Genomic DNA, 14943 nt, shown 5'->3' on the forward strand with positions numbered 1-14943 from the left:
GCAGTCTGTGCTCCAGCTGCCTTTGCTGCAGCTCAGCCATACACTGGAGCATACTGGTTTGATCCTCCAGCAGTCTCACCATTGAATCCTGCCTCCTCTCATCACGCTGCCACCACATTTGAGCTTCAGCCCTCTCTTCAGGCCACCACCTCTCCTCCCGGTCATTTTTGTGCTTTCCTGCACTCTGATATTATTTGACTCCACGCATTCGTCTGTGCTCTGTCAGTGTGGGAGGACAGCATGAGCTCAGAGAACATTTCATCACGAGTGCGTTTTTTTCTCTTTCTAATCTTCACTAGCCTCTGGGAAGGAGAAGATCCTGTGATCATTGAAACACATGCAGCTGGTGGAGGAAAAAAAAAGGGACAGCGGTATTTAAAACGACACATTTTATAAACAGTGGCTACACTCTTTCAGGGTTAATATTACATACATAGCACATGTGCTTTCGTTACAAGGTCGCATTTTGCCTCCCCCCACCGCGTGGCTACCCCCTCATCCTTCCCCCTCCCCGTGGCTAACGGTGGGGAACATTTCTGTTCAGCCACAGGCAAACAGCCCAGCAGGAATGGGCACCTCTGAGTGTCCCCTGAAGAAAAGCACCCTGTTTCAACCAGGTGACCCTGAATGATATCTCACTCTCCTGAGGATAACACAGAGAGATAAAGAACGGATGTTGTTTGAACGCCAGCAAACATACACTGCAATGCTTTGTTCTACAACGATTTCCGAGTACGTGCTACTGGCCTGGAGTGGTAAAGTGTCCTACCATGGAGGAAGCAATAAGGCTGCCCTCCCCAGAAACCTTTTGCAAAGGCTTTGGGAGTACATCCAGGAGAGCCACGAATGCCAGGGCAAATTAATCCTTTCACATGCTTGCTTTTAAACCATGTATAGTTTTTTAAAAGGTACACACACCGGAGGTCCCTTCTCTGCCTGCCGGGTCCAGGAGGCTGCCTTGGGTGGGTTTGGGGGGTACTGGCTCCAGGTCCAGGGTGAGAAACAGTTCCTGGCTGTCGGGAAAACCGGTTTCTCCGCTTGCTTGCTGTGAGCTATCTACAACCTCCTCCTCCTCATCTTCTTCTTCGTCCCCAAAACCTGCTTCCGTGTTGCTTCCATCTCCATTGAAGGAGTCAAACAACACAGCGGGGGTAGTGGTGGCTGAACCCCCTAAAATGGCATGCAGCTCATCATAGAAGCGGCATGTTTGGGGCTCTGATGCGGAGCGGCCGTTCGCCTCTCTCTGGTTTTCTGGTAGGCTTGCCTCAGCTCCTTAAGTTTCATGAGGCACTGCTTCGGGTCCCTGTTATGGCCTCTGTCCTTCATGCCCTGGGAGATTTTGACAAAGGTTTTGCGATTTCGAAAACTGGAACGGAGTTCTGATAGCATAGATTCCTCTCCCCCATTCAGCGATCAGATCCCGTACCTTCCGTTCAGTCCATGCTGGAGCTCTTTTGCGATTCTGGGACTCCATCATGGTCACCTCTGCTGATGAGCTCTGCATGGTCACCTCTGCTGATGAGCTCTGCGTGGTCACCTGCAGCTTGCCATGCTGGCCAAACAGGAAATGAGATTCAAAAGTTTGCAGTTCTTTTCCTGTGTACCTGGCCAGTGCATCTGAGTTGAGAGTGCTGTCCAGAGTGGTCAGAATGGAGCACTCTGGGATAGCTCCCGGAGGCCAATACCGTCGAATTGTGTCCACAGTACCCCAAATTTGAGCTGGCAACGTCGATTTAAGCGCTAATCCACTTGTCGGGGTGGAGTAAGGAAATCGATTTTAAGAGCCCTTTAAGTCGAAATAAAGGGCTTCATTGTGTGGATGGGTGCAGGTTTACATCGGTTTAACGCTGCTAAATTCGACTAAAGTTCTAGTGTAGACCAGGGCATAGAATACACCTCACATTATCTTCATTGTTTTAATGCTCACCCCCCCTCCCCTTCTTACTGCTTCCTTTGTCTTATGTGCATTTTTTTTTGTCCTTGACTTTTCACACAACAAATCTAATATGAAGGAACTACTTGGGCGCAGTGGAGTCCAGATAACTTTTAATTAAATACACAAGATGCAAGACCTGACTACATATTTACACTGCTGCTCTGGCAGTTTCCTAAATAGGAAACACAGTGAGCATCACTAGAGGGCTCTCAAACTATTTAAAGGGATACTGCCCAATTCCTGTACCCGATAATTTCCTGTAATTGTTTGATTTAGACTAATCTCTTTGTGGCAGGGACCATATTTTTTATTTCTATCAAGTTCTGTGCAAAGTTTTAGTGCTGTATTATGGATGTGTTGGTTGTGACTCCCTAGTAAGGTTGATCTTTGCATTCTAAACTAGAGTTCATCCTCTTTGTATGGTGACTACAGAGCATCCTCCCCAAACTTACAGTACTTACTCACTGAGATTTCCTAATGAATTTTCTGTTAACTTTATAAATAAATAAGTTTGAGCTGAAGATAATTTTAAATGGGTTCTCTAAGAAATTTAGCATTTGTTTCAGACTTTTTATTCATTATGATGATTTTGAGTATTGCACTAGTACCTATGGGCCCCAGTCATGAATCAGGGTCACACTGTGGTAGGCATTTGACAAACCCACACAGATTGTCCTTGCCCTCGAGCTTAGTCTAACTAACGATCTTAAGGAAGTTTGAAGAGCCTGTTTATTCTGTTAATAGTTAAAACTCATTCAAAACTCTTGTGTAGGCCACGTCTGAAGCAACTGGTTTGTAATTGTTATTAACAATTCATAAATCTAAGTATACTTAGAGGCAGGCCATGGTCAATAGCTCACATCAATCTTTAGTGGGACCATTCTGACATGAGAGGAACTCAACCAATCATGACCCTTCGTCCCAAGTTAGCTTGTGTGTTGCAGTTCTACTGGTTGAAATGAGTCATTAGGGTGTAGGGGCTCTGTAAACACGTCAAGAGTTTTATTGCTGGTAGATTTCTTAGGATAAGCGGTCACTTTTTCTTACATTATGGGAGAAAATACTAGCTCCTGAGCTGCTTCTGACGGTTGTCTCACTCAGATGATTGGGTCAAGTTGGTTGGAATGGGACTTCGCTGAGCAACTCGAACATTGCTTCTTTGACTTTCATTAATAGAGAACATTTGAGCCCATAAGGTTCTTGGTCCAGCCCATTCCACCATTTTATTATTTTTTTTAAATACTTTTTGTGATTGAATGTAACCATATTGGATTTGGGAGGGTGATGGAATGATCTTACCACACAGCTGTTGCGTGCACAGGTATTGCCCAGAAGGTTGCCTCTGACCTCTTCACAATTTTGTATGGAATCTGCTTTGGTTTTGGCCCTGTAAGGACTAGGGGATTTCAATACCTCTGACTACCCCAGATGACATTGAGCCAGTATCCAAGGTGGCAATGAATGAGATTTTGTTTCTTCCTGTACTGCTTCTGTAACCTGTTCTTCTATTCTTAGTCACTTCAACCATACTCATAGGGACCCTCAAATCTGCAGCTTTGCCTTACTATCCTGTATGCTTGATTTAAGATTACTCCCTGTCAATATTTTAATTCTAACACTTTTAAAATAGGATTTGTTTTAATTAGTCCTATTTTATATTGCATTAATCTGAGCATAACTAATACATATGTAGTACTTCAGATGGTTAGGTACATTTTACAGTTTTCACAACCTATAATTTTTATAAAATGCATGTAAGTCTCAAACCTAGCTTTAGACAACTCCTCTCTTAAATGGTTTGAACTCTAAAATGCCAAACAGTCTTCAGTCTCTTCTTTTCATGTACAGTAGATATTGATTCAAACTTGGTAAATCAAAAGTTTGTTCATCTTAACGGTGTTGTAATATTTGAGACTAATAATTATTGTTCTTGTTGTGTAGTCTCTGGGAAGTGTGGGTTATGTACTTGCCAGAAGGTAAACTGGGTAACTTGCTAATTTCCACTAGTGTGTGTTTGTGGTAACAGAGTCCCCAGTCAGGATCTGGGTCCTGTTTTGCTAGTTGCTGCACAATGGAAAGGGAGGCATGGTCCTTGCTCCAAGGAGTTTACAGCCTAAGAGTCCAGGCAACAATTAGGTGCCTTTTATTGCTGGATAATTTCTTTACTAGTTTCAGAGTAGCAGCCGTGTTAGTCTGTATCTGCAAAAAGAAAAGGAGTACTTGTGGCACCTTAGAGACTAACCAATTTATTTGAGCATAAGCTTTCGTGAGCTACAGCTCACTTCATCGGATGCATTTTGTTTCTTGGCTCAATTCAGAAATGGGCTTTGGTTTGTTTCAGTGCATGGAACTTTGGTTTGGCACTAGATGGCTCGATGTTTAAATTCTGTTTTATGAAACAAGGCTATGTCGTACAGGATTGGTGTGAATTTGAGGACTACCTTTGTGACTCCTTTTAGAACATAATTTGCAACATAAACGGCATACTTGGTAATGTTCATTGCTTTAAGAATTGGCAAACTTGTAAAAGGAAGGATACTTTCAAGTATTAGCACATGAATTGAATGAATGTGATTTGTCATTCAAAATCATTTGCTATGATTTCTTGATATCTTGTGCTGATTTCCTCTGACCATTTTTTTTTTCTTGGTTAACTTTTCATCATTTCACACCTGTATCCGTTAGCAGTCCAAGGTAATTAGGTATAGTTGTATTAACCAGCTTGTTTTGTGAATTTAGTTGCTAATTTTAGATATTTGCCCATTGTGTGTGACTCTCTCCCCCTGCCCCCACCCCCCCCAATCGAGTTTACTACTAAGCAAACTAAATCTAGCCACTGTTTGTCAAGGCCCATTGATAAAATGAGCCTTCATTTGTATAGGTAAACTATTTGTTGAACATGTAGCTAAAGCTTCTGGTTTTGTTTAAATACCTTTACAGCGCTAAATAATAATTCATACCTCTTCATTTCCTGTTACGTTTCCCACTATGCCTGAGGGCTGACAAGTGGGCTACTTCCACCAGAAAAAGGCATAAATATTGGTATGGCTAGAACACTTCCCCTTTCAGCACATGGTTGAATTGATCCCTGTTGAAGGTCAAATGAACACTGATTGATCATCTAGAGCAGACATTCAATAAAGTGATAAATCAAATGTTGTCTAGAGGAGTTTGTCTTAACTGGCCTGTACCATGCCCTTAGATCTGTGCCTTCATTACCATATTTACCTATAGAAAATTAGATTTCCATTTTTATCTGTCTGTGCGCCTTGTCTGTCCAAGCTATTTTGAGAGGAATGGTGTTCTTGTGGGTGAAACACCAACGTGGAAGTCAGGGGATCAGGTTTCTATTCCTGGCTGGGTCAGACTTCTACCTGGAGTGAGTCATCTGTGCTTCATCTTTTTGTTCCTCAATCTGTACAATAGTGGTAATAGGAATTTACCTCATAAGGGAGCTGTCAAGTTTCATAAAACACTTTGAGATCTTGGGTTGGGAAGTGCTACAAAACTTTTTTTTGTAAAAAAAAGTGTTTTTGTTTTGGACTTTTTTTTTTTTTTACTGCCCCCTATTTTCAAAGTCCCCAGGAGCTGTGTGGTGGTGGAGCAGACAGAATCTCTGAAGATTAATGCTAGCATTTAGTTTATTCTCTATCCTGCAGGAAGACTTCATGATGATGTCTCCTTTTTTCCCCTCTTAGAGTAACCCTACTGTATATAGATTACTACCATTACAAGTCATTTATCTTCCATGTCGTAGACAGATTTAAACCCCCTTGTAACAAATTGTCCAAATACTAATTGTAGTTTGATCTAGTTTTCTGTACCTCGTAAGTGTTTTCTTTCCTGCTTACTTATTATTGCTGAACAGCTTGCTACCTATGTGGTCCACCCATGTACAATACGATACCTTACCTGCTAGTGTCTTGAAGCCCTCTTTCAAAAGCTACTTTCCAGTTCAAATGCTGTATATACATAACTTCTTCCTTACATTTTTAGCAATGATCTGTCTTCTGTAAATTCATACTGGCTACTTTTCATGGAAGTGCATCTTAAATATTCAATTTACCTACTAGATAGTCTCCAAAATAGAATTCAAATATAAATCATAAAATGGGAAACATTTAATTACTGCTTAGGAAATAAGAGCCTGTGTAGGAAAGAAGGATGGGTGCTAGTCAGAGACTTGGGAGACCTAGGTATAATTCTCTCCTCTGCCCCGTACTCCCTGTGTGCTGTTACGTAAGTCGCTTAATCTCTGTGCTCCACTTCCTTATCTGTGAAATGGGGATAATAGCACTTCCATACCTCATAGGGCGTTGAGGATAAATGCATTAAAGTTTGAGACACTTTGATACTGTAGTAATGAGGTCCATAGAAGTACCTAACGTAGGAAGATACTGATAAAAAGGTTTGAATAGCTGGAAGTTGATAAGCAGGTGAGTTGCTTCAGTCATGCCACCATATGTCATAACTGCATTGGTTAAGATTTGTTAGCCTCCTCATGCGTAAGTGCAAGTTTAAAAAAAAAAAAGTCTCCATTTGAAAATCTAATCTATTTCCACAACAGCTACCTTTCTTAGCTAAATGTATTTGGTCTTGTAGTATTTGTGTTACCCTGCAGTGCACAGCTATCCTGCTTTAAGCAGAGCTCTTACTACTGCTTCAGAAATTTCTATTTGCATTTGAATGAATTCATTTTTTAAATATATTAACTTAGACCTGTTTTTTTTATTTCAGTTATGCAAAGGGAGATTTAGATATATCATATATCACTTCCAGAATTGCTGGTATGATAGCTTCATCTTTCTTAATCATTGTTTTTAACTGTGGTTTTGTAAAAGTTGATACCTCAAACATTGGTGATGTTCTGTTTTCAGTGATGTCCTTTCCAGCAGAAGGTGTAGAATCTGCCATCAAAAATAACATAGAAGATGTACGGTTATTTTTAGACTCTAAACACCCTGGACACTATGCCGTTTACAATCTATCTCCAAGAACATACAGGTCTTCAAGATTTCATAATAGGGTGTGTATGTGTTTTTCTTGCATATTGATTTTTTTCCTTTAGTAGGTCTTTGAACACAATAAATTGAGTAGATCTACCACTAATTGTTGTATTACATGCTACAGTTTTCTGCAATCCAATGTTTAGGATGCATAGTTAAACTCACAAATGAGCAATTACAAAAGTTAAAGGTCTCATGGCAACATTACCTCTGCCATGCTTTTACCACCAATTCAGACTTGGTAATAGGAAGGATTTTTCCACTTACTGGAATGGTGTAGCTTTGCTGAAGAAACATCTAGGCACCCAGAACCTCCGTATATGTATATAGTACATGAGGTTCAGGAACAAACCTGTGTTCCACCTGTTTGCAGAGGCTTCCCTCACTGCCGTGGGGGCTACTTATGATGGCTTCGCTACTGGGATTTCTCCTTTTTCCATCTTTCTCTTCCATCTGGACCCAGCCCACAAATGTCGCCCTCGCTCAAGTGAGCGATCTAGCCATGCCTACTCCTTGCTGCTTCCTGAAATGGTGGATGCAGCATAACCCAGCCTGCCCTTCTCTGTGTTAGTGTTGGATAGTCTGGAAGTCTCATCTATTCCAGGTCCCTTCTTGGACCTTAAGCTGTAAGATGGGATCTCTCCATTAACATCCCTCTTCATCCATATAAGAGTTAAATAATATTCCTCTGCCCCCTTCTCCCCCCAAATCATGTGTCTGCCCAGCACCGTGCTTTCCATTGGCCTGTCCTTGCCATTTACCCCTTCTTCCCACAAGTCCCCTCCTCGCCATAGAAGGACACGAGGTAGCACCTCAGACCTAAAAGAGAATTCCCTCTGTCTGCAAATGGGAGCCTGAGGATTAGAATTCAGATAGGGAGGATGAGCTGTTTGCCTCAAGCTGCCTGGAAAGTGACTAAGCCTGAAAGATTGAGGGATCTTTAGGGTCTTCGCCTAAAGGTTTCTGGGGTGCACAATGTTAATGCTAAGATTATTGTGACCCATAATGCATTTGGAAAAATCCTGAAAGTAAGAGCTTTATCAGCAACATGCCTCCAACACTAAAAAAAATTTAAAAAGGTCCTCCAAATGCACCATTTTTCCTTTAATAATAATAATAATAATAATAATAATTAATAATAAAAAAAAGTCTAACTTTATCCAAAGTTTCCAATTCAAATCACATTTGCAGTTTACAGAAATCTCATTCCCTGGACAGAAAACTCAAGTCTACCCATAAGATATACAGTTCCTTAGCAGGCATATTTAAAGTGTTTGTTTGCCCATGCAGTAACAGCCCGAGCCTCCTTGGCATGGGTGAAGGCACTGTTTGAAATTGGCAAATCCAAAGCCTTAAGTGACCTCCTGAAGTTTGTCAGGCCTTACTGTTCATTTAGCCGGTCAGTGACATGGTCCTTCCTTGTTCCATTGTAGTCAGAAGGTAAGTGTGGATCTGCACTTGTCAAATGCTGTTGCTCAAACTGATCTTGATAAGGTTCCCATCAATAGCCAGAGGTATTTGAAGACCTATGAAAACAAGGTTTCCTTCACACACAGAAATTTATTCTGGAAAATAAGCTCTTTGTTTCCCTTGAATCCGGAAGCTTTTTCTTTTCATCTTTGTTTGAACCTCATACACCTAAAGGACATGCTACTTAATTCTCTGGATATTAGCAGGGCAAAAATTTTGTCTCCACAATATAGTCATGCTACAAATTGGACTCATTAATTCATTGTTGTGGACACAAAAAGAAGACAGTTTCTAAATTTAGAGTATCCTGCTGAATGAAAGCAGCCATGTCAGAAGCTAATAGCATTCAAGACTCCTTCAGTGTCCAGAAAGACTCACCTTTGAGACTCATTGTGATGTTACGATCACAGAGGAACACAACATGCTTATAACTTCAATACTCCACTGACTAGCCATTGCAAAATGGATGTTTCCTCATCTGTGGATAATCTAGGCCTGGCAGGCAGCTATTTCTCTAATTCATGCTTAAGTTCTCGCTCCTATGCTCATCCACCAATACAAGACTTTCTCAGAACTTCTTGTCTTTTGCGTTCATTACAGTTGAAGTTAATGCTAGTTTTGAATCCTCTCCCAGCTTATTTTGACTCCCATTCTAATGTAATAGCTTCTCCCATTCTAATATAGTTTCTGGGTGCCCAGAACCTGCCTAAGTCAGCAGAACTCTCCGTTCTGCCAATTTTTTCTGACCCTGACATTAAGACAGTCTTTTTAGGAGGATTACGTAGTGTGTTTGGGGGTCTGTCTATGCTTCAATAAAAGACCCACAGTACAGCCACAGCTGGGCTGGATCAGCTGACTCCAGTTCGCGGGGCTCAGGCTGCGGGTCTGTAAATTACTGTGTAGATGTTCAGACTCAAACTGGAGCCTGGGGTCTGAGACCCCATGATGTGGGTGGTCTCAGAGCCCATGCTTCCGCCCAAGCTCAAACCTGTACACTACAATTTTGTAGCCCCTCCACCTGAGCCAGCTGACCCAGCCTCTGAGACTTGGTGCAGTGTGGTTTTTATTGTAACTTACCCCCGATATTTAAACAGCCTTGTGCAACTTCATGTTGTAGCTGTTTATTTGTATTGCTGTAGCACCCAGAGACAACAGTCAGGATTAAGGACCTTTCGGGCTGAATATTGTGAAGAGCTTATCCAAATTAAGATCTCATTTGAGACTGCTCCTGTTTAAATTTGTTCTTGGATTTAATATTTACATGCAGAACTGCCAATTTGTTGTTGTTACAGCTTATATAAGTGTTGTAGTAGTCACTTTTATTTTCTTACCTCTTACCTCATTCCCCAACCCAGGTTTCTGAATGTGGTTGGCCAGCAAGACGTGCACCAAATCTTCAAAACCTTTACAGCATTTGCAAGAACATGCATTTATGGCTAAAGCAAGATCACAAAAAAGTTTGCATTGTACACTGCCTTGTAAGTAGTAGGTACATCTGAAATTTTTCATCTAGTCCAGCTTTTGGTGACCGTGAGGATTGCAGTATTAATCCTTTTATGAGTAACATTGATTTTTACAGTCTTAAGCCAATTCTGTAGCAGTCTACGTGTGTGTTTTCTTTTGGGGAAAAAAAAAAGGAGCTTATGTGGTAAAATAGTGTAACTTGCACCAATTTGGTGTTCAATAGGTCAAGAAGAAGAAAAGTTAAATACATTCCCTTTTTGCTTCCCAGTACAACTTTAGTTAATACACAGCTCTCACAGGAAAAACTGTGATTGTTTAAAAATTCCATGTGTGTTTAGGAGTCTAGTTGACATCTAAGATGGTACCTCCACCAGTGTAGTGTCTCTAAATACCATGCTTAAGGCACTGTTTCAGTACAGACTCAGGAGTGATATCTCATGAGTTAACACCATTTCTTGCAATAGTCTATGGAGATCTCTTTTTAATGCACATACATGGTTCAGCCCTGTTTGAGATGTGACATGATGGAAAGCTTGAGTGAGGTATGGCTGCAGGTCAGACACTCCACATAGTACTGGCATAAATTCCTCTACTTTAATAGAAAAGAGCAATACCTGCCATATGCAGATCTCAGATTCTTCTTACTAGAAGTTCCTCTGTTTAGAAACCAGAAAAACAAAAGAAGTCTCCGAACTGGTGGTTTTAATTAGAAGATACAGTAAATTTTCTGAGTAACTGCATAAGCCTAAAGTGTCTTTCATTCTGAAGCTGTGATCCAGGAGCTAAACAAACTTCAGAGAACTAGATAGTGTCTTAATGATGATCGTAGTTCTGTTGATATTTCCCCATAGAGGTGAAACAGCATGCAAGGAGCTGGAAAAACAAAATTAAGGATTAATGTAAAGGATTTATAATTCTTCTTTACCCATGTATTTGTGCAGGGCCTCCCCTGAATGAACCAGTAACACTGTATTTCATAATATAAGCCCTGCTACTTTAGAAGTAAGTAATCTTTATGTGGAAACCTCAAGTAAAGCTTTTTGCCCCACGTAAGCCACATTTAACGAAGCGCCTTCTAGACTTAGAGGGGCTATGGGATTTCTAATAATACATCCAGTGGCCCTACCATTCCTTCACAATTGGTGCAGAAGCTGCCATTCTAGCCCATAGAATGAAGTAGCTGTCAGGAGGCTGCACTGCACCATTATACCCCCTCCCTTACGTGTTCACCTGTAGTAAAGCCTAATAACTTGGGGTTTATGCAGACAGAATGATGGTCATCCTTAATGAACAGTCACATTTAGAACTCGATGATAAAACTACAATGACTTCATTTAAATAAGCCTTCCAGTTTAAATAGTTCACCAAATGGCTATATTTGACCTGTGCTACTGAAATTCATATTTTGCTGATGTACATAGTATTTTAAGAAGGTTGCACTCCTACTGTGAAATAATGTAGCCATAATCTGTTAACTTGCTTTGAAGTTGTTGGGAGGGTGTGGGGGAGAGATCTTCAGAGTTCAGCAGGCTCAGACTTTTTTTTGCATTGGATTACTCTCTTAATGACTTCTGATCCAAGCACTAGCTTTGTTACTATATTCAGTCACCACCTTCCCATCAAAATGTGGTGGGACAAATTAACTGAAGTACATGCTTTTCTTTTTCACAACCCCCTTATATTGACATTTCTCCTGTTTCCGTTCTGTAAATTATCAAGCTTCTGTATGAAGTGCAAAGCTCTGTCATCAGAGACTTGTTTACCAATTAACTATTTCTTTCTCTTATGTGGTCTTAATTGTGTTGCATTTCCTGAATGTTTTGCCCTGTCAAAATGACATTTTTGCTCAAGAATTTTTCTGTAATGTCTCAGACTTCCCTCTGTGTTCCTCTAAATATGAGTAATTACCAAAGATGTATTGCTGGGCAGGAATTGGAGCCAATGTTGACTGCATGGCTTTGCTGGTTATTCCTGTGCACCTCAAGGCTTACTGGCGCTGTAATGGAAGCCCCTTAACTTGTCAGCAGAAGAAGTGCCTAAAATGGATCTCACACTCAGCAGCCAGACAATGTGGTTAAAAATTTGGGTACTGATGCTAAGAAAGGTTTCAGAGGAACAGCCGTGTTAGTCTGTATTCGCAAAAAGAAAAGGAGTACTTGTGGCACCTTAGAGACTAACCAATTTATTTGAGCATGAGCTTTCGTGAGCTACAGCTCACTTCATCAGATGTTTACCGTGGAAACTGCAGCAGACTTAGATCACATTGGTGGATGTGCAGGTGAACGAGCCTCTGATAGTGTGGCTGATGTTATTAGGCCCTGTGATGGTGTCCCCTGAATAGATATGTGGGGTAAACATCTGATGAAGTGAGCTGTAGCTCACGAAAGCTCATGCTCAAATAAATTGGTTAGTCTCTAAGGTGCCACAAGTACTCCTTTTCTTGATGCTAAGAAAATGACCACTCAGAACTCTGAGATAATATAAAGCTCAAGTTAGTAGCTATTCAGTAATTGCTAGCATTCAAATGAGCAATTAATTCAGTTTATTTCTTGCTTAGCTTTTATGTTTCATCTTTAAAAACATTTAATTTTAATTATTAAAGAAATTTGCCACTGATCCCACGACATTAAAGCCTTATTAGTAAAACTGTGGTTCAAAACCAGCCATTATCAACTTAAATTATGCCTAGTTCATAACTTGAAATAAAGGATATGAACTTGGCTTCTTGTGTAGACAGGCATGTTCTTCAGTAATTTTCTTAACATTTTCAACTAGGTTTAATAACTTTAGGTCACAATTTTTTGTAGGATGGAAGAGCAGCATCTGCTGTTGTAGTTTGCTCTTTTTTATGTTTTTGCCGTCTCTTCACTACTGCGGAGGCTGCGGTTTATATGTTCAGTATGAAACGCTGTCCACCTGGCATTTGGCCTTCTCATAAAAGGTACAGTATCAATCTCTCTTCAAAGCATTGTTGAAGCAAATCTACATATGAACATGTACTGTAAAAAAAAAAAAAAAAAAAAAAAAATTAGCACACCAATTTGTAGGGCAAGGTAGTTGATTTAGGAATTAGCCTGTTAGAATGATAAAACGTGAAAAACCAAATGAGTCACCTATAGAGCTGGTTTCAGAGTAGCAGCCATGTTAGTCTGTATCCGCAAAAAGAAAAGGAGTACTTGCGGCACCTTAGAGACTAACATATTTATTTGAGCATAAGCTTTCGTGAGCTACAGCTCAATTCCACTGAATGCATCCGATGAAGTGAGCTGTAGCTTACGAAAGCTTATGCTCAAATAAATATGTTAGTCTCTAAGGTGCCGCAAGTACTCCTTTTCTATAGAACTGGGTAAATTTTGAATTCTGCAAGATCTTTGTATTTTTCATGTGACCCTAATTACTGAACAAATCAACATGATGTGTATTGGAACTACATTAAGAATGAAAGCTGAGGTTGTAAAATGCTTGAAATGAAAACTGTCCTAAATACTTCTTTACAAAGCAAAGTATAACCTATAGTCTCAAATGTAGAAGAGACAAAAAGTATAGCTTGTTCATTGTGGACGTAAGTTCCAGCTGTCTGAGCACTCTTCAGACTTACAGAATCCAAAAGTATAACAAGTATTAACTTGAAGTCAGTTCATTGCATATTTAGTGAATAAGAGGATACATACTACTTTAAAAAGAGTAAATGCATATCATTTTGATGCATTGTATCATCTATTTTGGCAACTGTAGTATAACTTGAGTTTTTCAGGTCTACTGTATTTAGATTTTGTAAAAGTACTGAAATCTAAGTAACAAGTGACTTCACTAGGGGATCTGCCAATAAATCTTTGCCTTTCATAGAATCATAGAATCATAGAATATCAGGGTTGGAAGGGACCCCAGAAGGTCATCTAGTCCAACCCCCTGCTCAAAGCAGGACCAATTCCCAGTTAAATCATCTCAGCCAGGGCTTTTTCAGAATAAAGAGATTTCTGAAAAGGAGGTGTGTGGATTAGCAAACTGCAGAGGAGCAAAATTGTACACTACAGTTTAGAATTATTTAAATTAGATACGACTTGGTTAAAATTGTTTTAAGTTTTTTAAAGCCCCACTACTGAAATAGTCAGTGCATTCTGACCAGGATGAATCCAAGCATGGTCTGGAGGTTAGAATGTTTGTCTGGGATTTGACAGAGCTGGGTGAAATTCCTTGCTCTATCATAGACTTCCTATGTGACCTTTATTGGTCCCTCTGTGGTTCAGTTCCCCATGTGTACAATGGGGATATTAGCATATCCCCCACCTCACAGGGGTGTTGGGAGGAGAAATGCTTTGAAGACTGAGGCACTCAACTACTGTTGATGGGGGCCATATAGGTGCCTAAGTTAGAACAATATGGGAATTTGTGCATGGATACAGCTGTAGTAACTCTCCTTTGGCCATGGATGAAATGTGTTTAGACATACACATTTAGATTGTTTTCCCCTTTTCTCTGTTTCATTCTTTCCATGCAAGGTTGACTTTGAAATAGATAAAATCAGACTTAAGTTTCCTAATGTGCTGTTAAATGCACTCCCTTATGCTTATGAGTAATGGTGTCATGCAACACTGTTGAATTGAATATTTACAATGACAAGGTAAGTTTTGAATCATGCATTTCTAGGCTGTATTGTTTTTCTGAACGAATACCTCTTGTTTTGACAGGTATATAGAGTACATGTGTGACATGATTTCAGAAGAACCCATTATTCCTCACAGCAAGCCAATCCTTATCAAATCAATTACCATGACACCAGTTCCTCTGTTCAGCAAGCTGCGAAATGGCTGTAGGCCTTTTTGTGAAGTTTATGTTGGGGATGAAAGAGTGACTACTACTTCACAGGAATATGACAAAATGAAGTAAGTGCAGGTTGTAACTTGTTTCCTAAACTTAAGGTTGAACTCTTTCTGGAGCTGTTTTAATACTGAAACATTGCTCCCCAAAGATTACTGTGCCGGTGCAGCGAATACACCTTTCATACAAATCTTGCACGGAAAGAACCAGTCTGTTCTGCCTTTGCTTGGGGGTCACTGAGGGCAGACC

The 14943-nt window shown here is 40.3% G+C and overlaps 1 protein-coding gene across 4 annotated transcripts in view; it reads left to right on the forward strand.

Annotated features, from left to right (window-relative positions):
- GAK (cyclin G associated kinase) overlaps nucleotides 1-14943 on the forward strand; it is a 149835-nt gene that overhangs the window by 73390 nt on the left and 61502 nt on the right. For all 4 annotated transcript variants that reach the window (XM_073345849.2, XM_073345850.2, XM_073345848.2 and 1 more), the window contains 5 exons: nucleotides 6674-6723; nucleotides 6814-6962; nucleotides 9768-9890; nucleotides 12684-12817; nucleotides 14565-14759. In XM_073345849.2, coding sequence (XP_073201950.1) covers nucleotides 6674-6723; nucleotides 6814-6962; nucleotides 9768-9890; nucleotides 12684-12817; nucleotides 14565-14759 — 651 coding nt within the window. The remainder of the gene's footprint in view (nucleotides 1-6673; nucleotides 6724-6813; nucleotides 6963-9767; nucleotides 9891-12683; nucleotides 12818-14564; nucleotides 14760-14943) is intronic.

The sequence above is a fragment of the Lepidochelys kempii genome, chromosome 5, assembly GCF_965140285.1.
Source record: "Lepidochelys kempii isolate rLepKem1 chromosome 5, rLepKem1.hap1, whole genome shotgun sequence".
In the NCBI taxonomy this organism is placed as follows: Eukaryota; Metazoa; Chordata; order Testudines; family Cheloniidae; genus Lepidochelys; species Lepidochelys kempii.